At 37.2% G+C, this 24478-nt stretch overlaps 1 protein-coding gene across 3 annotated transcripts in view; it reads right to left on the reverse strand.

Annotated features, from left to right (window-relative positions):
* Nucleotides 1-24478, reverse strand: part of UST (uronyl 2-sulfotransferase) — a 160013-nt gene that overhangs the window by 85860 nt on the left and 49675 nt on the right. For all 3 annotated transcript variants that reach the window (XM_048935252.1, XM_048935253.1, XM_048935254.1), the window contains exon 2: nucleotides 13508-13551. In XM_048935252.1, coding sequence (XP_048791209.1) covers nucleotides 13508-13551 — 44 coding nt within the window. The remainder of the gene's footprint in view (nucleotides 1-13507; nucleotides 13552-24478) is intronic.

Here is a 24478-nt window from a genome sequence, read left to right on the forward strand (position 1 = left end):
TAACCATGACAACCCCCCAAAAGGAAACCATAAACAAATTCTCACTCCAGATAGAGAAAACTGAAATAAGGGGCCATTATTTCCAGCCAACTGTTCAGTTTAAAGGAGGCCAATATATCAATGCCCTGATTGAGAAAACATCTGAATGCACTTTGGTAAAATCGAACAAGATTCAAGATAAATGCTACCGCTCTAAGACCGCTTTAGAAGAACACAATAATTAACTGTAATCAAATCTTCACTTGTAGCGCTGCTGAATGTGGCTAACTTTAAGGATTCATTGCTGGAGCTTTACTAAGGTTTTATTTACGTCACTACTCCACTTTAACACCGTAATGCACCAGAAAGTACACCTGATAAACAAAGCCGTGCAGCAGAGAGATTTTTGGTACTTAAGCAAGTATTTGTTTAACGTGACCAATTCTCTTGGGACAGGGCTTATCTGTTTTCAGCACTTTAGAAAGCGTTTAAGTTATTTCTTAGAAATAAACCTGTTTAAATCAAGCAGATCTAGAGATGCAAGCCACTGAAATCCTTTTTAAAACAGGAACTTTTGTTTTCCCACTCACAAAACACACAACAGCAAGAATCAGACAATATAAGAAATCATGGCAGAAGAAACATTTGAGAAAAAGGCTCCTATTACGCTAGCAGAAACAGAATGAAAAATAGCCATTTGAGATTTACGAACTCCTAACAGGATCACATTTCATTTTACAATGTAAGTATGTATCACATAGACTAACTAATTGTTGAGGTGACGCTCTGGCAATGTGAAAGTCATGTAACACTGCACAGCTTCAAAACAATTAGAGTGCCTTTACTGAGCTCTGTATCAAAGCCCAGAGGTAAAAGAAACAATTCAAATACATAATTCATTTTGGAGTGATGTGCATTAGTACTTAGAGCTATAAAAAAAGTAAAATCCACAGTATAATTATGACAGCTCTTTCCAAGGGTTTGAAAAGTTACACCACAGTTTACTTGTCATTTTCTTTTCCCTTTTGGTTCACAGTTAAGAAGATGACAAGAACCATTCCAAATTAAATCCAAAGGAAAAAAAATCATGTTTAATGAAAATTCATTTTGCAATAAGGATGACAACTGCCATTTTCAGAAGCAGAGCCATTTCTCAGCCAATGTGACAAAAATCCACGCTCCTGTTTTCAGGGGAGGCTTTGTTTCCAGGTGAACCTTTGCACCACTAAGCAAAATAGGCCGGATAATTTCTCACTGTGCCAACAATTTAGGGATCCACCCAAAGGCCCTAATAATTCCATTTTACTGAGCCAAACACAGTATATTTGTGCTATTTCGCCAAATATTTTCCAGCCCAGGAAGTATTTCCTCAGTTAAATAACTCATGTCAGAGACACACATTCCCAGAAAGGAGTTCCACAAATTAGGCAGGTAATTATGTGCTTACATGTAAGATAGGCCAGAGGCTGATACCAGAACAGGTTTCTCCTTTTTGAGCAGATACTAATTTGGGATCAGACAGTACTCCACCTCTGCCATGTGAATGTGGCCAATGAACATAGACAAAAATTACAAGATCACAAAATTAAACACTTGCTGATGTTATGTATCTCTATGCAATATCCAATCTTTGCTCTGCAACCTCTCCACTTTCTTCATGCCCAGACAAGCAGGAAGAAATACAATTCCTACAATTCTTATATCATTCTTCTAATTTAAAAGACATCCAAAAAATGGTTTACTGGGTCAAAGTAATGGTTCATTTGGCTCATGAGAGGTAGATGATGCTCACTAGGGAGAGCATACAACCCCAACAGTGTCTGCAGCCCATTTTTCTCTGATATTTCTCCTCCTCCTGTTCTAGCACCCCAGAAAGAAAATCTAGAATATATTAACCACCAGGCATTTAAGTTTTACATTACCTTCTACCCAATGAACGCTTGTTCTCATATTGTGGGTTTCAAGAAGGCATAATTTAATTCTATGATTTGAGATCTTAGATTCCTTGGATGCTTCTTTTTTTCAGTTAGGTTTTTAACAAGCTTGACAAAGACTACTTCAAGGAAGAAAAACATGAGGCCAAGAAGAGCACACTCCAAAGAAGACTTTAAAAAAGAAGAAATCCCATACTAAACAGAAATCACTTTGTTGCCACTCACATTTAAAGCAACTACAACAAAGAATTATTAACACATTTTATATTTTTACTTACATTTTAGTAGAAAGCATGGTTGAAATGTGAAAGAGTTAGACTCCTCTCCTCCAGCTGAACAGGATAGATTTAATTAGATGAAGTACTCCCATACTTCATTTCAGAGCTTAAAGACCACATAATCACAGAATCAGAGAATGGTTTGGGTTGGGAAGGTCCTTAAAAATAGTCAAGTTCCAACCCCCTGCCATGGTCAGGAACACCTTCCACAAGACCAGGCTGCCCAGGGCCTCATCCAACCTGCCTCTGAACATCTCCAGTGATGGGGGGGGTGCAGAGCTTCTCCGGGCAGCCTGTGCCAGTGCCTCACTGCCCTCTGAGTAAAGAATTTCTTCCTATCTCATCTAAATGTATCCATTTTTAGTTTAAAACCATCAATCCTTGTTCTGCCACTACATTCCCTAAGAAAGAGACTCTCCCCATCTTTTCTGATGGCCCCTTTTAAAAACTGGAAGGCCACTATAAGATCTCCTTGGAGCCTTCTGTTCTTTAGGCTAAATAATCCCAACTTTCTCAGTGCAATTACACAGCCAATTTCTTATCCCCTGAATGGTCCATTCATCAAATCCACGTCTGTTCAGTCTGAAGACATGGAGACAGTGTCAGCTGCTTCGAACACACCCAGATACCCGCAGGTACCTGTCTATCTACCAGCAGAGTGTAGCGATACTAGAAAAAGATAAGCTTTTTGAAGTACCCAACTCTAAAGCTGGCTAGACTGCACGATCTTCTTTACGAGTCACTGAACATAACCGGAAACCACAAGAAAGACAGGAGTGAGGTTTGTTTGCAAACTCTGAAATCCATACAGCTGCAGTGGAGCACTGAAAAAAGGCAGAAGAGTAAACAGAAGAGCCTTCTGTTACATCTTACATCTTCATTAAGAAACTAATCCAATTGAAAAAGGATGACTTAAAAACAAAGCACTTCATCTTTTTGGCAGCTAACATATTTGGAAGAATGAGTTAAAATGTATTCTCTAACGATTCAGCATTCCTAAGTACCAAAATAAATTGAAAACATAAGCATGGAGCACAAACAACAAAAGGAGACTGGATGTAGACACAGTACTCTGAGTTGCTAAGACAAAAGAAAGGCATTACAATACAGCATCCTCCAAAGTTAATTGTTTGTCCCATAACACAGATATATATAGTCAATATCAAAACCTAGAACAACTTTTAGCTGGAAAATACTGCATCCTTACAATTCTAACAAGAGCTCAGTCCAAAGCAGAATGAGGTCTGTATGTGAAGTCTCAGAACAAGACCTTTTACAAGGTACCACATCTATACATGCAGCAACACGAGAAAATAAAATGAATCAGTACAGTTTAAAATCTATGGGTGCACCCTGTCAATGCATTTATTTTTGCTCCTTTAATCCCCCACATTTTGTGGGATTTAGTGCAGTAAAATAAAGGAAAAGTTTAATGGAAAAGTGTGGTACGAGCCAACCAGGACCTTGCTCTATATATAAAGCTTAAAAATGTGTAATCGTTTAAGAGTATAACCTTTTGTGCTTTGGCAGTCATGATATTGTGCTGCATCCCTAATTAGGAAAATGATAAACGACATACAAGGAAGGATGCTTGATAAGGGAAACCAGGATGTACCAGATGCTCATTAAGCAAGACTAAAACTGCTTTGTTTATTATTAGCAAATGTTAGGAAAAACAATAAATCTGTCTTGTATAAAATGCAAAGTCACACAAGTAGGTGGTAATCATGTATATAAATATGTTAAGGATTGTGGAATAAAGATGACGATAGCAAGACATTCATATTGAATGTGTGGCTCGTCCTTCCTCGCCGACTAAACAATACAGCAACACATTCGATTTACTTCCCTGCAGCAGATGCAGGTGAGCATAAGCTCTACTTCTGCAATCTCTGCACAAGATTTCCCACAAAAGAAAACAGAGAACAGAGTTTATTTCAGGTATGCGAAATCACCACAATTTTAAAATTCAGCACTTGCACAGAAAGAAAGAAACAAGTTGGTGAAGAGCAGCTGTTCTGTTCACTTAGCACTTTCAGGTGGTCACTGATGTTAGACATTATCTTGATGCGTGAGTATCTTCCTGGCCATAATCCCTCAGCCCTGTATGAAAGTGGTGGCAGCTCTAGCTCCTCTCAGAGATGAAGCAGGTGAAGGGAAATCACCTTACCAAGCAGGGAATGGCTGATGGCTAGAGCTGAACACCTGCAACATTAATCACATCTTTTCCTCTCACCCATTCTTACTACAGCATGCTTTTCAGTTTCCTCTTCATTCTTCTTGCTTTCCTCTTCAGTTTGCAACTTCTTCACCTCCTCTGTGGCCAAAATTAGAAACAGGACTGTATCTTTTCACCCTAACACTGAAGAGAACTGAACAATCACCCTTCATATTTTATGGACATTCCTTCTAATACACCAGAGGATGGCACTTAAAAGAGTCAAAGGCTGTTTGTGGCAGACAGAAGGATGCAGAACAGAAAGTTATTACTCTTTTCTGGTAGTTTAACTTCTCTTTACCCTATGTGAGTTTGTATGCAGATCGTAACAGAAAAGAGAGAATGGAAACGCTATCATTAGTTCTCTTCTGAAATCCAGTATATTTTCATCTCTTAGCTACCAAGTTCGTCATGTTGTGGAAGTCACTTCACTGGCATGTGCCCATGTCATAACAAGGTAAAGGAGATCAGTGATGTAAATTGTTCACTGATGTTGAGGGAACGTGCATGAACTCATGCAGGTTAAAATTTTTCTTGTCATTTAATTTCTCGGTTTTCCACTGAAAGGCTTTCCACATGGTATCAGAAGGCCCTTAAAGTGTAGAACTCTTGCATGCCACATTCTAACTCCAGAGCAGCTTCACATTTTATAAATACATATATGAAAATAAAAATGTTGAAATTGTGAAGTTTGAAATTGCTATTTTTCCTCCTGGTACCACAGTTTGGTACACTGTGATGTGTTCAGAACACACTGGCACAGTTATTCTCTGTTTAAGTAGTAAATCCTATCACATCCAACCAACGTGTTTATATTGGATAGTTACAAAATGAGAGATATTAAGTACCTAAGCCTGGCTTTAAAAGTTTTTACAGTACGTCAGAGCATTGGAGTTCCCTTAAGTAACCTAACTACCTTTCAGTAGTTCCTGTACTTACAATGCAATATTCATGAGTTCACCCTGGAAGCCAATAATATTGGATTTGACAGGGGTGAGTAGTAGGCTAAATAATTTATTCCTCTGTACGCATTTATCTTTCTTCACATTAAGGTTTAACTCTTTTGTATCTATTGTGGCTGACCATCAATCAGGCTGTAGCTAGCGCAACACATCATGACTTCACCACTGCTAAGGACCTGTCACACTGTCTCAGTGTGCCCTTCTACACGTTACTTTAGCCCCTCCTTTCATATTTCACTTTAATGTTTCCAGCGCGATCTTAACCACGCTCATCTTTTCTCTCCACTTTGTGCAAGCACTTTACAAGTCAACTGCAGAATGAAATAAATGTTGTTTATAGCCACCAGTGGGTTTTAATTTGTAAAACAGGCCAGTTCTGCTGGACTGTAACCCACACATTCATTACTCATGAGGTGGCTCTGGGGTATACTCCCTCCACATGTTCAGAGGAACTCAGAGAGACTAAATTTCTAACACAGCTTCTGAAGATAACAGATGCAGTGACAGTGTGTCACCACTTGGAAGGAACAACAAGAAGCACCTACATAAAGGACAATAATCTGCTAGCCAGCTCTTCCAGAGCCAGAATGTAGTGAAAATGCCAGCATCATCTCAAATTACTCATAGGCCCAAATAACTTACCCAGCTGACCACAGTCCACCTTTGAGCTACACGTGGACCCCATGGTGTTGGAACTGCCATATTATGGAGGCAATGATGAAAGATTTCCAGTATCAAGTGCTCTCATTTCACCCTGCTGCCAACTGAAATTCATAACCTGGCTTGCTCAGACAAATCATATCTCATTCCTGCCAACCAAGGAAGGTCTCTTTCCACTTCAGTAAAAGGAGCTCATCTCCACACCTACTCAAAAATCAGAAATGGTGCCAGCAGTGAAGATGCCAGGGTACTGTTATTACTGCAACATGGGTACTGTCCTGGAAGTTATCAGGTTATCCTTCACTGCCCTTTGCTTACTTTACTCACCCAAACTTCTTCTCTTGAATTACCACTACTCTCACAGTCCCACTCATAACAAACTGCCCTCTGCCTGGTATTTTGAGTCTACCATTGACCACTGATACATAAGCTCACAAATCTCCTTTTAAATTAAGGCTCTTTTCCTTAGTATCATGTTTTCATTCTTTTTCCTTCAAACATAGTGGCTAGAAGAAAAAAAATTTTTTTTTCAGGTCAACTGTGATTCTTACAGAACTGTTTAACAGTAGTAGTTCAGAACTTAAGAACAGCATCAAGAAATATGAGTGCATAGTGAAATTTAAAGAGCTACTCAAATGAGTCACAAGGCTTACGGACTCCAAATCAGTCTGTCACTTTCACAAGATATCCTGTAATGCTACTCCTGACCAGAATGGCACATTTTTGTTTTTGTTCAACTGAAGGTTTAAGTCTTCTAGATCCAGCTGTAAATTGTACTTTGGTATCATGAACCAGCACATTTCCTAATCAACAGATAACCAAGGTGGCCATGATTTGTTATGCTTCTTATTTATCTGGCATTCTACGGAGCCATGCATTTCTACTATATTTTGTTAGGTACTGTAACATCTATCCACTAGAATTTATTTCATATAACTCTATTCTTGCTTGAGGGAACATGATTGAGTGATCATGATCTCCTTCCATGCTATGACAGTTTATGAATACATTCCTGTCATGGAAAGGAGAAGAAATGAACCGGGCATCTGCAAATTTGAAACTATAACATGTAGAATATCTTAATGTGCTGCCAAATAATCTGCAAGGACACTTAGCAGGTGACCAAAAATCAGCTCAGTATGAATTACATCCTAAATTTCAGTAAAAATACAGAGCTCTACTAGCTTCAGATGTGGGGACAATAATGTCCTGGACAGTGTTTACCTATAGTACATAATGTGGAATAAAACCTACCAGTGGCAAAATTGGTGATACCAGAAAGTTTTTGTTTTGTGTAACACTGGAGTGACTGCTGTGTTAAAGACAAGCAGAATCCATCTTTTAACAATGCACACAGCTTGGAAATTATATTGCAAATCAAAAGATAAAATTTTCACAGCACTCAGCATCTTTGAAGTCAATTGGATGAAAACTAAGGACTACTATCATTCACAAAACATGCTGTTCCATTGTCTCTCTGTCTTTCAAAAATGAAAGGCTGAAAGTATCCAACTTAGTTAAAAGCAAATTCACTGTTGTTGGAACTTTTGCAGGATGCCAGCATGCACAGTATTCCTCATGGATTTACCTTCTTGTGACAAGTAGTCTGCCTTTAATATCCCAAGTCTCTTTGTGCTGTTCATTTATTATCTGTCAGCTTCCCCATATGAACACATTTCTGATATACTACAAAATTAAGAAGTAATAAAACAAAAAAAGTCTTCTCTATTCAGGGAGAAAAATAGAGAAAAGTAGTTTGTTTTCCTGAAGATTCTTTATCAGTATATGAATAAACATATTTAAAAGAAAAAAAAAAAACAACAAACAACTCAGAGAAATCAGTACTCCACAACTACTCAAATCTTCGTACAACACAAACCTCACTTCACTGTAAATATTCAATTCTAACATTTGCTAATATCTCCCTAACACTAGAGGGATGCACCATTCACCAGTTATAGCTTGAAGAGACTCCATCCAATCATAGATAATGGAATAATGGAATAACCTTCTAGAAAATCAGATTTTTATTCCCTTGAGATATTGAGATGAGGAAAACACAATTTGAAAAGAAAATTAAATAATGATTCTCAATATTTCAACTATTATTTTACATCTATTTTAACAGAAACAGGGAAATTGGAAATATTATATATATATTTACATATTTAAATCCAAGTATTTTACTGATTGTACTCATCTTCAAAGCCCACTTATATACAACAGCACTTCAAACTGTGAAGGAGGTGTTTGTGATTAAGGCACTTACTGAATTATCTTTCAGTATTTGATTTTATCAGCCATGTACTAACCCTTGTAACCTCAGGAACATACTGTATTTTAGTGATTCTAAATTCTCACAATTTTTGCTAGACAAAAACTTTCACACTGCACACTTGTACCACAAACTGCTCTTTCATTTTATAAGCAGGATAACATGAAAACAGCTGAACAATACCACTATTCATGATTTTAAAATTCCTAATAATCGTGTATCTGGAAGAATGCAATCTCACTTTTTTTTCCTAGTTCAAGTCAAACAATCTCTAACAAAACAATCACTTAATACACTTGTACAGTAGTACAAGAGTAAAAATCCATGATCTAAAAAAGATTGCTAGAATTAAGGCAAACCTTCAAGCGAGACAGGAAGTATTCACTCACAAAAAACAAACAAACAAACAAAAAAACAACCAAACAACTAAATTCAAAGAAAAATAAATGCCTTTCAGATGTTATCTTTGTGGTGTTACCAAAGAATTGGAGAAAATAAAGCTGACAAACGTGATGAACATGAGAACTCAAGGTAATGGAAGGCAATGCTGACATCAGTTTTTGGAACGACCAAATTAAATAACTTAAAGAAAGAAAGGTCTTTGGATAACTGAGCGTGATGACAAATGGGTACAACGCATATCAAAGGCTGCTCAGGATTTCTGCTTTATTTTTCTATAGCCTTGATCCATAAGGAAAACATGAACACATATGTATTAGGTAAGAACTAAAAGAATGGTGTAGAAGGAATTCATTGGCTTTCCAGCTTCAAACCATAAAAATAGATTCAAATTTATTTTCTGCATGCATTTTGCTTCTGTTTGTTTTGACCTCATACTGACTCACATCCATTTTTGTATTGACTTAAAGCTTTGAAGTACCATCACACCAGTGCTAAGCATAGGACTTCACTGACATCTAGGCAGCTGCCAAAAGGCATCAGAACTAAGATTGGCATCCTATGGAAAAGCCATCAAGAAAAAGAGATCAGATCATGACCACTTGGAAGTAATTTAAGTCATATGTGCACACAGCTCCTTTACACATGTATATCAGCTGCACCAAAAAGGGACATACCCTGATATTCTTACCAAGTTATTAGGGGAAAAGTTTGCATCAATAAAAATGCTAGGTTTGATGAAGATCACATCATTTGTCCTCAAACAACAGCTTCACCATCATGGAAGGAGGAAAAAAAACTTACCCTCAAAAAGCACTGCTAAGGAAGTAACCAGCCCAAATAATGGAACAGAGCACATTGTATTTATTGACTGAAACGCTCATACAAGTCAAGCATCAATTAAACATTTTCTGCCACTAGTTTGCATGAATTTCACAAGTAATATCTAAAATAGTCTAGCATCATTGATAGGCATTACATTACTTAGACTCCAATCCACATGGAGTGTCTGCCTACACTGAAAGAACTACTGCTGCCATCTTTGCTTGAAAAAGCAATCCAGTACTCTGACCTCCCGGAATGTAAACATGCTATTTCTTATTCAGAGAAAAAGTGCTATTTTCAGTTCTTCCACTGGTGGAAAAAAAAAAACAAAACCAACTAAAACTGGTATGTAAAATTAAAATAACAATCTAAATTGGCATCTAGCCATGATGGAAAGCCAAAACTAATACAATTTGCAATAAAATATGAGAACATGTTGCAGAACAGCTACTGTTCATTGTATATCAACTACTGGTGGCTTTCCACTGCAGCTAACTATGTACCGTTGATAGTAGCTATCACTCATTTCAACACTGCACTTTTTGTTCATTAACTTAACTTCTGGTTTTTAAGAATTTTTAAGCAGACACATACAATATCTTTAAAACTTGCTTCCTAAACCTACCAAATCCCCCTCTTACGTTTTCATTTCACTCAGAGCACTCTGTAATTCCCTCCAATGAATACAGCTGACATCAGGAATACACTGCAGAGCTTCACACACTACTGTCAAGCAGGACTGACCACAGACAGCAATGCAGCAAGGCAAAGGCATACTTCCCTGGATAAGTGACTATCAGTAACATAAGAAAGAAATCAAGGGCTTTGTAATCTATATGTACTAGTGAAGAGAGCTGCATCACATCAGCTGTGCTTTGTGTACTCAAAAACTGAAAATGCAATTTGCAATCAAATTAAGCATCGGTTTCAGGACAAATTCCTTCTGACACTTCTTCATATGCCAAATAAAATCATCCATTGACCTTAACCAGCTACCAGTCTAAATGCAGTTATCTATATCAATAGAGGCAACCTGAATTATAACAACCATTACAGTGAAATTAGTTCCACTAGCAGAATTCACAGTTCAGACCTGAATTTGTAAAAGGATAACTAAATGCTGTTAGCCAGTGATGCAATGCATGACATCGACAGAGCAATAGCACCACAGTGCAGAACGTGACCTGAAGCAAACAGCAGGAGTTATTCACTCTTTTAACAATCCCAGTCTAAGTTTCAATTAGAAGAATGAAAAGCAAAACAAACAAAAAAACAACAAAAGGGCTTGCACAAATGTTGCCCAAGGGCTGCTCAAAATGCTTACCTTTTATCAGTGTCACTCAACACAGAAAACTACTTCAAAAAGTAAAATACCTGCACATCTGATACAAGGCTACAGCCTGTTATTTTGCTGATCTTTTCAGCAAGCTTTCAGGAGCGAGGATGATTACAGAAAAAGCCCTACAACATTACTGACCATGCAGGCCACTAATCAGAGAGTACCTACACGATCTACCACCTAACTCCACAATCAGCTGGCCTTTCTAGAGAGAGCTGACCTTCAGCTGGATGAGGCCCCAAATTACGTGCTTAGAATGGGAAGGGAAATTTTCAGAACATTAAATCGGAAAGTGCCTGGGTTGGATAAACCTGACAAGAGGCTACTGTCCATTAGGGCACAGTTCCTATCCACAGTACTTTTAATCAGTAAAACAAAATTTCTGAAGTACCCAAATGTTAAATCTGGGTAGAGTTTTCAAGATTCAAAACTTCAATCTAGATTACTGATTTCCCTTACTGGCACTGCTATGCATTTCTGAATGCTAAGGCAAGCATGGATAATACAGGTCGAGAAAAGGCGCTGCTTTATAAACATTTGTTAAGCTTTAGATCTTTTAGATCTGACCCTCCATCTCAGGTAATAATGATGAAGTTAAAAGGTTGATTTTATCACTTCTGTATACATCCATTTATGTCTATACATGTAGAAAACGTAACTCGTGTTGTTTGCGGGAAGAAAAATCAGAAGTTCATCATTCCTCTGTAATAGAACCACCTGAACTTTAAGAGTGTAACAAATTCCCATACACTAGCTGAAAAATTATAGATCTCATGTGCAGAGTTTGCAGAAAGGAAGTGAAAAATCCCAGTTTACAGTAGCTTGCTTTCACTGAGAACTAAGCTAAATCAAATTCCTTTCCACATTACCCTACTTTCACTGACCAAAATCCAGCTGTTTCACCACACTAACTCACACATGTGGTTGAAAGTTTAAATTCAACGCTGGTGGCTCAGAATGTGATTTTACAGTCATTTTGACCACTCGAGAGTGGGAACTGCCATCAGGATGAGTGGCTGGCCCTTCACCTCCACGCTGTCTACGTGCTCTCACCTGATGCATTGCCATTCACAGAGGGTCACATTAGTAATCTGTCCAAAAGTTAAACTAGAAAAAAAGATGCATTTTCAGGTAACTGCTCCAGCTCACTCATATGAACAGCTGTGCCAGGATTGTGGGAATCTTGCTCTGCTGTGGAAAAAGCAACACTTCCAGCAGCACAGTCCATGTTTTGGCATGAAGTCATCATGGAATCTCACCTTTTCATAATGAGTTCTTAAAATAGGTAAAATTTCTACTGAAAAGCCAAGAGGGCTTACAAAAGCATTCAGGTACCTACATTCCATTAAAAATGCATTACCTGAAAAGTTTTATACTAAACAAAGTCATGAGCTTTGTTAGAAGTTTACATCATATAAACTAGCCTACAGTTAATTTTTACCAACATAGTTACAAAACCTTCCCCTGCTTCATTCTGCTTCAACAAGCAACAGTGAAAATTTGGCATAATTTGGACAGTTTCAAAAAAGTTGCATGGTCAAATGTTGTAATGGCAAAACATAAAGACTGCAAAACCACAGTTCTATGCAAACACCTCAGTAAGATACCATGCTGCACGTACAGAAACACAGAGAATCTAGAAATACTAAAACTTAGCAGAAAAACTGTTTCTTTTTCTTTCTTTTTCCAAAATACTACTGTACAGAAGGAGTTATTAGAGACTTGTTGTCCGGAAAGACAAACACAATATAGTAACAAATCAGGTTTTACAGAATAAACCAGACTAAGCCTGTAGAGGGAAAAACAAACAACACGGGACCCTAAGAGTCTGCCTCAAACTTCTTCCTCTTGAAAAAAACATTGTATATAGGCTCTCACCTGAAATGTCATGAGTTACAATGATTACGGTGAGGGTACAGTCAATGTTGCAGTCATACTTGATGGTAAAAGTACTTTTTGTACACTTTCCCCCTGTAAACAGATCACCATATTCTAAATACACAACACTAAATGTATTCTTCTGTTCTGTTCTGTGTTCTGAAAGTATCACACTTGCAGTAGAGCTCATGCTCCAGGAACCATTACCCAGAAAAAGTCCACTTCCCTCATTGGCTCTAACAGTGTTGTTGGGCTTCCCACTGCATACTTGCAATGTGATAGCTGTACTGATTTAGAAAATGAAATAGAGATGTTCAGATACTCTACCATAGATACACATTTTTGACGTAAGCACTGAAAGAAAATGGTTCATCAGAAGCTGACCATGTGAGCAAATATTTTGCAAGAAAAACAACAATGCAGCAACTAGCGAGATGTTCAAAACAATTAAGAGATGTTTGTCCAAGAGAAGAAATGTGTTCTTTTCATGTCTGCTGACAGGCAAAACTCATCACTAGAATCCTATCGCCCTTTGACTCAATTGCAAAAATTCCATTAGTTTAATCACCCAGACATTTAATCCAAGTAACTTGCAAATGCCTGAAAACTGGGGAAAAAAAAGTAAAAAATGCCAAGTGCTGTTGATCTAAACTCAGCAGAAATGCATTGCACATATTCCAGAACAAGTAAACATACTAGTAGTTTATTAGAAAATAAAGAAAAGAAAGAAGAAAACAAATGCAAAATAATAGCATCTCACCTTTTGAGGGGGGGGTCCGTGGTCATCCAAATAAGTGGAATTTCCTACGAAAAGAAGAGGGGTAGAAATAAATAAAACTCATCCAATGAAACTTCAAAACTTGCCAATGTACAGAACCCATGCTTCCCTACCCCATTGTTCCTGTGCTGTCAAATAATTAAAGGAAAATAAATATCATCTGCTTTAAATTTTGCTTCAACAGAGAAAAAAAAAAAAAAGAAATCTGATTTGGCTCGATATGTGATAGAAGATTAGATGCACATTTTTATTAAAAATAAAATTAAATGAGCCACGGCAATTTTAGTTAAAAACATGGCATTCAATTACTTGCACGATAAAAACTGTCAGCTGCAACCTGGCACACTTTAAGCTAGTGAACACAGTTAATCTCAAAAAGATTTCTTAGATAATAAAATATCTAAAGCTTTCAACAGAGCTTGCTCTCATGGAGTTCACAAGCATTCCCTTATCTTCATTCTAACAAGGGTTTTTCCCAACCTCCAAGCTACATTTTTGTTGCTGAACAGTACAGACTGAATGGAAGATGTATTCCAATGTCATTGCATCAGTCTTTTCAAGATGCTCTTTAAATTCAGAAGAAAAGCTGCAGAAAAAAAGCCCCTAAATTTCTAAATCGCTCCCTTTTTAGCTAGCTACCATAAAAAAAGGCAACAATTTCAGACTTTGTTGCATTACTTACAAGTCTACGGTAATAAACAAGGGTGAGCTTTCCCAGTAGAGTACAAAACTTGGGGCAGGCTGAGAAGTTCTCCTCAGGCCCTGCACCCCTCTCCTCTCAGCCATCCCCATACCAAAGGCATAAAAAGATACTTCAGCACTAATGTTACATCAGTACGGATTATGGAGAATAACCTTTAAAAGAGGCTACCAGACACTCAAACACCATAGAGACAACTGTAAAAAGCCTGGCCTATCAGTGAGCATCTTGACTCTAGATGCTGCCTCTAGAGGAGCATCAACCAGCTGGCTGGGGTAAGACATAACAAGACACCAAAGAGCCCTCCTCTTTGAATTGCCTTCTATTGAAAAACAGACAGTTGCAGACATTGTTTATATATATATTATATATGTGCCTTAGAATGCAGTGTCAAGAAGGCTTGAAATGTATTACAGGAGGCTCTTTGAATATTCTTTAAAATTAAGGGGCCAATATCTTAGTCAATTTCACCTTTCTGTATCAGCAGTTTCTGCTCTTATTATGCACATTGCATTTTCCCTCCTGCATCAGTTTCTAATTATTACAATTACACCTCAGTATTCCTGGCACTAAACATGCATTCTGCAGGCTTGATTTCTGCTCTTATTTTATTCTTCTTCTTATTATTGTTATTATTATTATGATAGCACAGTCTAGTTACCGTTGTATCGAATTCATAGTAAAAATGTGATCCATTTTATAAAGCTCTTTTTTACAGCACTTTCTTACTCAAATCCAGAAGAAACAGATAGCAGCATAAATTAATCACAAGACATACACACATAGTCAACCAATTCAGAGCAATGATTTGAACTCCAGTCAGAATAACTTGCAAATCAAAAGAAGAGGATGGAAAACACAGAAATTGCCTTATGCTTCCTCAAATGCCGTGTGCTGAGTTAGCTCTCTTCTCCTGCAAGTTTTCTTTCATGGTCTCAGGCATTTAAACTGGTGCTGATCTCAGCATCAACAGTGTACCAATTCAAGACCAATTCAATCGTCTGAATTCTTCTGGGTTTAAAATGTTTAGACTGAGTGAAACACTTTCAGTAACAAAGTGAAACTATTTCCTTAGTAAAAAGGATACCATATCCTTACTAAAAACACTAAAATAATGCAACAAACACAACTGTGGTGCTGTGGAGTGGGCAGGTTCCATGATCTGCCTGCCAGCTCTCAACAAGCATCTTGTCATAGAATTGGGCTTGCTTCCCTTCGGATGGAAAAATTGGCCATAGTACTTGAGCCTTAAAGTGTGAAAAAATATCCCGTAAAATATCCATCAAGCTCAGAATTTTCTGCAGAAAACCTGCAGGAAATAATGATTTCTAAAACAAGGACAGGCCATGAAAAGCATAAGGCTCCTGAACTGGGTATTTACAAATTTTATGAACTTTCTGAGCCAGTCTGCGTACCAGAGTATGTCAGTTTAAAAACAGCAGAAAAATCAGCTGGTAGGTAAAAATCAGATGGTAGGTATTGCAGCAGTGAATAAACATCATGGTAAAGCCAATCTATGAACAATTTCTATCAAGAAATGACAAAGAAGTACAAAAAGGAAAATTGCACAGTAAAATCACGGACTTAGGAATGAATACCATAAACATTGGAACCACTGTTCATCAGCTGAAGTGTTTACTGCAAGTACATCAACACAGCAAGCTAACATAAGATGGAGAATATAACTATGCAGCTTTTACATGCTTTGGCACAGACAACAACTAGAACATTATACAAACACGTGTTTGACTTCAATAAGTGTCACAGCAAGAGAAAATGCTCTCTGTAGTGGATCTAGCACAACATAGAAGAGAATGTCACTTTTCATTACGAATTTAGTCCCCTGTGCTGAAACAACCTATTTAATTGAAGAGAATTTTTCTAAATTCCTTTAATAAAGCTTTTGATCTTGTCTGTCACCCAACAAAATATTTCAACTTTTTTTTTTTTCCAGACAGAAGTATTTATACTTCTAAAAATATATTTTTTCTGCCTTATAATTTATTTTACCTTCCTTTATAGCACAATAGTAAATCATTAGAAACGACAAAGTAGAAAGAATAATCAACTATCAGACCAGTGACATTATGTATTCCACAAACATGCTCAACCACACAGTTGTGCTCACAGAACACAGTTGTCTTCAGTTTATCTCAGGATAGGGAGAAAAAAAAAAAAAAGAAAAAAAAAAAAACCTAACAAAAAAATCAGCTTTATTACATAACGTGGTGAATATATGGAAGCAGCCCAATTTTCTCCATAATTTATTGTTTTTGCGGTTAAGTGAATCAGATGTATGCAAAATCTTTGGGGAAACCTTGTGGTTATGTTCCTTTTTCCTTGGAATCACAGAAGAGTGGGGGCTTTTGCTTGAAGCAAGCCAAGTTTAAACAGAGAAAGACGGTCATTTTCCAGGATTAAGGATAAATATGACTGTGTGCAGTTCATAACTGCAAAAGACAAGAGTAATTGCAGTTCTGGGGGGGAAAAAAAGGACTGAGAAGGTGGTGGTAAATGGGTCTATGTACAAACTGAAGATCCGTTACAAGTAACCAAAACACAGTAACTTCATTGGAACAATTTAGATATCATGTAGAAAAAACTGTGCTGAGATTAAAGGAGATGAAGCTAACATGGAAAATGTGGCATTTTTACTATTTTCCTGGAGCAGGGTTTTCCCTTGGTGTGGATCACAAGAAGCAGTCTAAGGGAACTGGGATGCAACTACTGCCAAGTCTACCATGTCTTCTAAAAATCCCAGCCTATTCTCTCCACTTGATCACTGCCTCAAATTTCTAGTAGCCAATGCATTCTTTATTGACATACCATCACGTAGATCATCTGGGGTCTAGTGGAAAGAAACAGTTTAATAGTGGTCTGATAAGTTTTCTGCACTAGAAATGAGGGCTTTGAAGAATGGCTGTTCCATGAAGTACTCCTAATCATGAAGGACTGCTCCTTCAAAATAAATAGAAGCACCAGTGATGACTCAGAAGAGGATTAGTTCTGCTCTGCTTGCAGCCAAAAGTTATTTAAAGAAAAATCTGAAAATCCATCCCAGTCAACATTAGTTCAGACAAGCAATTCTCCAGTGTCAACTCTCAGTTTATACTACACTCACTCTTTTCTTTCCACCATGAACAATTTCTCAATACTGTAAATACTGTGAAGGCTCCACCAGTAACAGCCTTAACTTAAACAGTCTGCCCATAGGAACCTAGACCAGCCAGAAGCAACAGACTTGAGGTGCCAGGGTGTTCTTGGTCTTCTACATTTTATAGGTCTCTGGTTTTTTTTCTAAGGGAGCAGTGGATATCCTCAGAAATTTATAGATTTTACACATCTGAAATAGTAGGATGTTCTAAGTCATCATTTCAAGGAGCTCCTGATGGACATGGACTACAACTATCAGTTTAGCAGAGTGATGTTGCCCAGTTCAAATCTAATGCAAAAGGAAAACTCTTCTGCTGAGGTCAGCAGAGCTGTAACAGTTTAAAGTGAGAACATTTTTTCACAGGTGTGCAGAGAAGATTAACACAGTAAAACCCTACTGACCAGTCTGCACTGGAATACAGAATGATTTACTGCATTTTCTTCCATCATACACAAAAGCACCTGCACCTACAAGTGGTTTCCTCAGTGTAAGACTAACACGCTGGAAAAATTTTCATTTGAAGTTGAAAAAACATAGAGCAAGTATTATTTTTATAAAAAACATTGTGAAATGGATTTTTCTGCTTTCTTCCTTGCTTTTCAAAATAACTTGGTTATTTCTGATTTTTAACATCATAAATACCTCCCCAAATAACACTAAAGCTACGTATTAATGCAATGAAACTCAGAATCTGAAAGATGACCAAAATACCTATTAGGTGTTACTTTCCAGTCACTTAACATAGGAAACTTCATTAAGATACAGTCCAGATTTGTTTACTTACAAGTAATATTCTCTCTAATACAAAGAGGAGAGAAACTGGAACAGCCATGAACAGTTTGTGAAAACATAGTCCAAATCCCACATACGTAATGTATGTAAAAATACTGCTATTACATGGGCATGAAAGGTTTAAATAAGCATAGGTTCTAAAACAATGCAGAATATTCATCAGAGAAAGATTCTGAAGGAAATATAATAATTATATGTACGTATATAAATAGTTTTCTTTATACCTACCAATTTTTCCAAATCTGCTACTATTTATAAGCATCTCTTTTAATGTAATCAGACTATAGAGTTAACTTGTTTTAGAAATCCATTCCTTAGGAATCTCATAGATTCATTTTCTTAGGGAAAATGTTCACATTATTTGTGCTTGTTATATTCAAACACACTGAATATATAGCTACAACAAATAAAAGAAGAAATTCAAAACTTTCTGTGGTTTACTTTGAATAACAAACTGAAGTTCTGATATGACTGCATTTATTATAACAGTGTGAACTACAACAAGTACTATGGTGGAAATTTCGCAGGCTTTGGTTTATCTGCAATATTCCTAATGCTTCTTGCTTTGCTCCTACCCTCTACTGACAAACCTCCCAGCCTATAACTGTACAAGACGAAAGATACATTTTAATAAACATTTAGAAATGCTGGCCAGATGAAATGGAATCTGAATATTTGATAATGAAAGCTCTTGACTAAAACTGCTCACAAATAAGGAAATAGTTCTTCCATCTTACAAACTCATACAGAACCAGGCAATCTGAAGTCAAGAAGAACAACATTTTTCCATTCTGAGCAACAATAAGATACATTCTTCCTATATAGATGACAAGCAGACGTGTATTTTGTGTTTAGATTTTCTGGGAGTCCCTTCCTAACCTGCATATGCAGCAGAAATGCAGGCAGAACAGGGGACAGCAGACGATGGGCACAGCCTTCCTCCTGTAGAGAGAGGAGACTCCAGAAAGCAAAACCACCCTGCACTGAGTGGTTAAGATCTGTTCCAGCCTGCCTGCTACAGAAAGTTAACAAATCTTTCCTCAGTGAATGTATAGGCCTGTGTTTCATTTTACTGTTTGTTTTGTCAATAAACTGCTTTACTACTACTGAGGGTAGAAAGAAGAAAGAAAATGAAATAGAGTAAGAAAAACAACCATAACAGGTATTTTCCCGCACTTGAAGAACAGCCCTCTTTATTGAGACAGTGCAGAGAAAACCTAATAACCAAAAAAAAAACCCAAAAAACCCATGAGGCACTATTAAGCCAAACTATTTCAATTTTACTTGAATACATTTCTCTATGAGAACAAAGGCTGCTGTTTATCCCCACTGCCAGGTAGCTCTTAGCTAAATGCACTTCAAAGCTGCATTAATCTATTCTTCATCTTCCCTCTGTTTTTCACCTGGTTCTCAAATTCTGCTTGCTGATATCACACAGCAAGTGAGTGCTGATTAAAATAAGGGGTTTTTCTTTTCAAAGAAGTTTTTTATCCTACCTCTCATCACAAAGTATGCCAGATATTTTGCAATGACTTGTATTAACTTCTTAATTTCCTTAGTAAGATTCACCACAACAAAAAGGCAGACTCAATTCTATAAATAAATACAAGTCCATGCTCCCTGGCCTCTTCTGGGGAGTCCCTTTGACAAGCTGTCTCTTCAAGATGCGTAGTCAAGCAACATTTAAAGCTAGGTGACTGCAAAATAAGCTGTTCAAAGTTTAAAGGGCAAGCTGAGAAGAGCCAGCAGACTGACAGCTGAATTGCCACCTATTCAAACCACACAGGCAGAAATAAAGGTCCTGACTTTATTTCCTAACCTGCTAAGATGAAGGTAACACTGGTAGTTGTGTCAAATTGCCTTAGTTGAGTACCAAAAGGATCACACAGCATAGAAAATGTCAAGTTAGAGAGCAGACTGAAACATGATGTTTTGAAGTGAGCTGAGCTTCAAGAAATTCAGGTTGTGTACTTAGGAAACTGTGGCAATCTGCACTAACTGCTATCTGAGAATTCGCAGAAAAGGAACGAGCAAAAATCTGTTGGAAAGACAACATGCTGAAAAAAATCAACAGAACTTAACATTTAAACTGAAAGGGCAGAGCACAGAAAACTGCTGTGGTGAGTTTTGAGAATGGGACTGGCCATCACTGAGGATTGTTAGGAGCAGATAAGCAAGATGCTACCAGGAATGGCACAAGTGTCACTATGCTGCTTCAGATCAAACAAATTAAATCAGCTCTCATTCTAGTCTTATTTTCTTCTTCCTTTTTTTTTTTTTTTTTTTTTTTTTTTTAATCAAGCAAGCTTCCCCTGGGGTATTGTTCTGGGTCCTATCGTTCAGTACTTTCATTCATTACTTGAAAAATGCATTAGAAAGCAACAGTATTAAGTTTGATAGCAATACCAAATGAAGAGATTTGACACCTGCAGAGCCTTTGGGACAGACAGAGTCAAAAAAGACCAATTACTCGATGAAATGGTCTGAGAACACTCTAGAGAATTCAGTAAATAGAAATGTAAAAATTCCTACTCAGCAACATCTTCAAAAAAGCAGAATGGGAAACAAAGGCGAAACTGCAGAAAAGAGCACAGGGAGATACGATGGGAAGTGAATACCAATTTGCTTCCTTTGGATTTGAGTACCCTGTGAAAAGTTTTCAAAAAGATCTTTCCATTCCAGCTGGATGTACAGTAATAGCTTCACTAGCTTGGCAAAATGTCTTCCTATCAAGACATTTTTTAAGGCTTAGCATTAGCCTATTTCCTCTTCTTCCAGAGAGAGACGCATATGAGGATATGTGAAGACCATTTGTCCCCATCAGATAAAATCTCCTTTTGCTACTGCCCTGTAGAATGCACGACACAAAGAAACTTTGTTGGGCAGAAGACGCTGACAGAATCATGACACTTCCCCTCTTAATGTTACCCTACACTAGAGAATAGGGCATCAAATTGAGTGAATTCCCAAACACACATCTGAAGTACTGCAATTCCACAGATTAATCTTCTTTTTAAAGACTACCTACCAAAGTGATGACAATTTAAAGATGGGTACAATGGCCAGACATTGGACATAATGATAAAGCTTCAGTGAAGACTGTCAGGTGCAAGGCCTCTCATTCTCATTGCACTCTGCCATTCAGACTGCAAGCTCAAGGGAATCTGTATCAACCAGACACTTTTCCAGATGATACCATTCTCAAGAGTTTTCTAGTACATCAGCACCAGAAAGCAGCACTGGTCTTTTGCATATGTTTTTCCAGAGACAAGGATTTTATTTGCTTAGTTAACTCAGGCTAACTTGTGTTATTCCTGTTCACTGCATCTATGCAGATATTTTCAGATACGCTCATATGCCTCTCTCTATCCTTCCTGCGTAGGCAATCTTGAAAATGAGCGAGTCAATGAATTTTAGAAAACATCCATCTGGCAAGTCACCAGTTATCCAAGCAAGACTTTTATTACTGTTATTATTAATACGCACTATTCTGCAAATGCTGTCCAGAACAGATTGTTTGTTGGGCATTTGGTTGGAAGTTCCTCTCCCAGGAGGCATATCTCCGAGAAGCTGCTTGAGTCTGTGGTCTGACCCCAGCCACACCTTCACAGCAGAGAAAAAATGAACACACTTCACAGACAGTTGATCACAGAAAGTTCTGAAGAACTACTCACATTTTTATCATGGTAAAAGCAGATGAATTTTTTTTTTGCATATGCTTTTCACAACATCGCTCATGAGATTGTTATGATCTTGTCACACTTCTTCACAGAGGCAGCTACATTTAGGATAATGGACCCCTCTACACAAGGGAGGCATGCAAGATCAAAATGTATGTCCCTATGTTTTCTCTACAGCACAGGTTCCATTTCTATCTTTTCTTAAAAGTTCTACTGAAAACAGGAAAAGAGGCATTTGGATTTTTTTCTTGTTCAAGCCTGTCTCCTTTTCTTCTCCTCTACCAATTTTATGTGCCAAGACAGGATCATTGCAAAACTCTTTCTTAAACTTATACACTCCTTGGAAAGCAAAAGCAAAAGCACTCTGTGTAAGAAGAGCCTATCTTTGTGTTGCTAACTCTTCTGAAGATAAAATTAAAAAAAAAAAAAGAAATTACAAGTTGTTTAACTATTACTAGTTTGCTGTTCTTAAAAGGCTTAATAAGCATTAAGCATTGAAGTAGCTCTTCTTACCAAGGTCTGTTAGGAGCTTACAACTCCAATACAGAATGTGTAAGTAGGCCAGATAAGAAACATAAGGAACATACTGCACATGAACTACTTCTGACACATTAACATAAAGTTTTATTAATCTCTACTACAAAAAATAATGAAATGTCAGATGGTTTTCTAGACTTCAATATGATTTAATATAAATATTTTCCATTACCATAAATTCTTTGGCCAAACTGCTCAATTTTCACACTATCCAGCTACTGGCATCAGTTCATGAAGATATTTTAACTCCTTCCTACTTGACTCAAGCAGATGCATTGTAATGACAAAAAGACTTTCTTTGTTAAGTGTCCAGCACAAACAAAATGATTTAAAATATATATATGTTCCTCCTCCTGCCTTATTTCTCGTGATCTTAAACAAGATATGTACTCATTTTTTTATCAGTCCATCATTTGCTAGACTGTTCTGTAAATACTCTGTAAGATGCCTAAATAACTCAATGAACCGTTCTAAAAAGTTTGGCTCTTCGAAATCGAACGCTGCCTTTATTACTGAAGTCTAAGATCAACACCAGGCTTATCTGTGAAGTAGGCAATGTAACCCTCATAAAGCAGATACATACTGATGTGAACAAAGAAATTTGGCCTCAGTTATTAAGCAGCTAGTATGCTTTCAAGTTCCAAAAGTTTGTGTGAAAATATTTGGAAAACAGTGAGCACATGAACTGAGTTTAGATGTGCTGATTAATTCCTGTAGCCTTAAGCTCTCCAACAACAAAAATAATCTCTTGAAAACGTTAATATAGAGCTTGTCATTGCTGACGTACTTTTTTTTTTAACAAGTACTGCAAGTTTCATTGACCTCAGCAGAATTTTTCAAAATGGCATCATTTCTCTTGTACCTGTCCAAGAAATATTTACACTTTTACGTACAACATTAAACACCTGCTCCTACTGGTGAGGAATTCAGCTGAGTGAAGACATTAAGAAGGTCTGAAATGCATTTTGGCTCACTCGGATCACTGTTTATTTAGGACCGCTCTTGGTTGCTTTGACCACACTTATGAACTCTGAGATGCAAACATTCACTACTGGTAACAATTATCGAGGCATGCTCTTTCTTTTTATATCGATTTCCTGTGTTTTATTTAGCTTGAAGAACCACATCAGGATGTCACAAATAAGACATAGTAGTTTAGTAGATCTCTAACTGCCACTCACCAGCCCTCCTGCAGACCAATGCTACTTATAAGAGACATCCCAAAATACACAAAAAACATCTATGCTACGCAGACTATCACCATACAGTAGCCATGATCTAAATCCAGCTTTTCAGTGTACACATTCATTAAGAAAAGCTTTTTACTATATTTATGTATAGCTATGTATCACCAGCAATCTATTTGCTTTGCACGAATGACTGGGAGACTCCTAACCAATACTGAAATTATTTCAATTTTTTTAAAACACGCAAAGGTATCATTTACTTCTGGACAATATAACTTAGATGTATGACTGTATTTTACTATTAGGAGGTGCACTGTCATTAGGACAGCTAATTCCCATTGAGCCTGGTTGAGATATACAGCAAAGAAATTGCAGCAAACTGAAACTAACATTCAAATATCTGAAAAAGCCACAACTCCTTATCCTTTATTCTGTACCAAATTCCAAATTTTACACTTGTCTGAATTACTTATGTAAATATTAAACACATCATGTATCTTCTCCCCTATTACAAAGTCTAGAGAGTTATGTTTTTCCATGTATAAGATAGTTTAAATATTAACTTACATACAACTACAGTTCAGTTTACTGTTATGTTTTTCTTCCTTAAGTGAAAATATCCCTAAAGGCAAGATCATCCCTGTCTCACCTATTAATTTTCTTACGGCTTCTATATTTCATCTTGTGGGATTTATATCCCTTTACAGCAGGGGTTCTGTAAGTACAGTAATTGTAAAGTTAAATGATTGCACTCCCCAGTCAGCAACAAATTGCAGAACTTGCTTCCCCAAAGCGAGTTCCATTTAGCATGACGGGGGTCCTTACTCAGGAGATGTATAATGGAAATGTGTCCACGGAAGTACCACAGAAACTCTGTCAAAACTTTTCCCATTTATTTATGTG

This window comes from Lagopus muta, chromosome 2 (genome assembly GCF_023343835.1).
Source record: "Lagopus muta isolate bLagMut1 chromosome 2, bLagMut1 primary, whole genome shotgun sequence".
NCBI lineage: Eukaryota > Metazoa > Chordata > Aves > Galliformes > Phasianidae > Lagopus > Lagopus muta.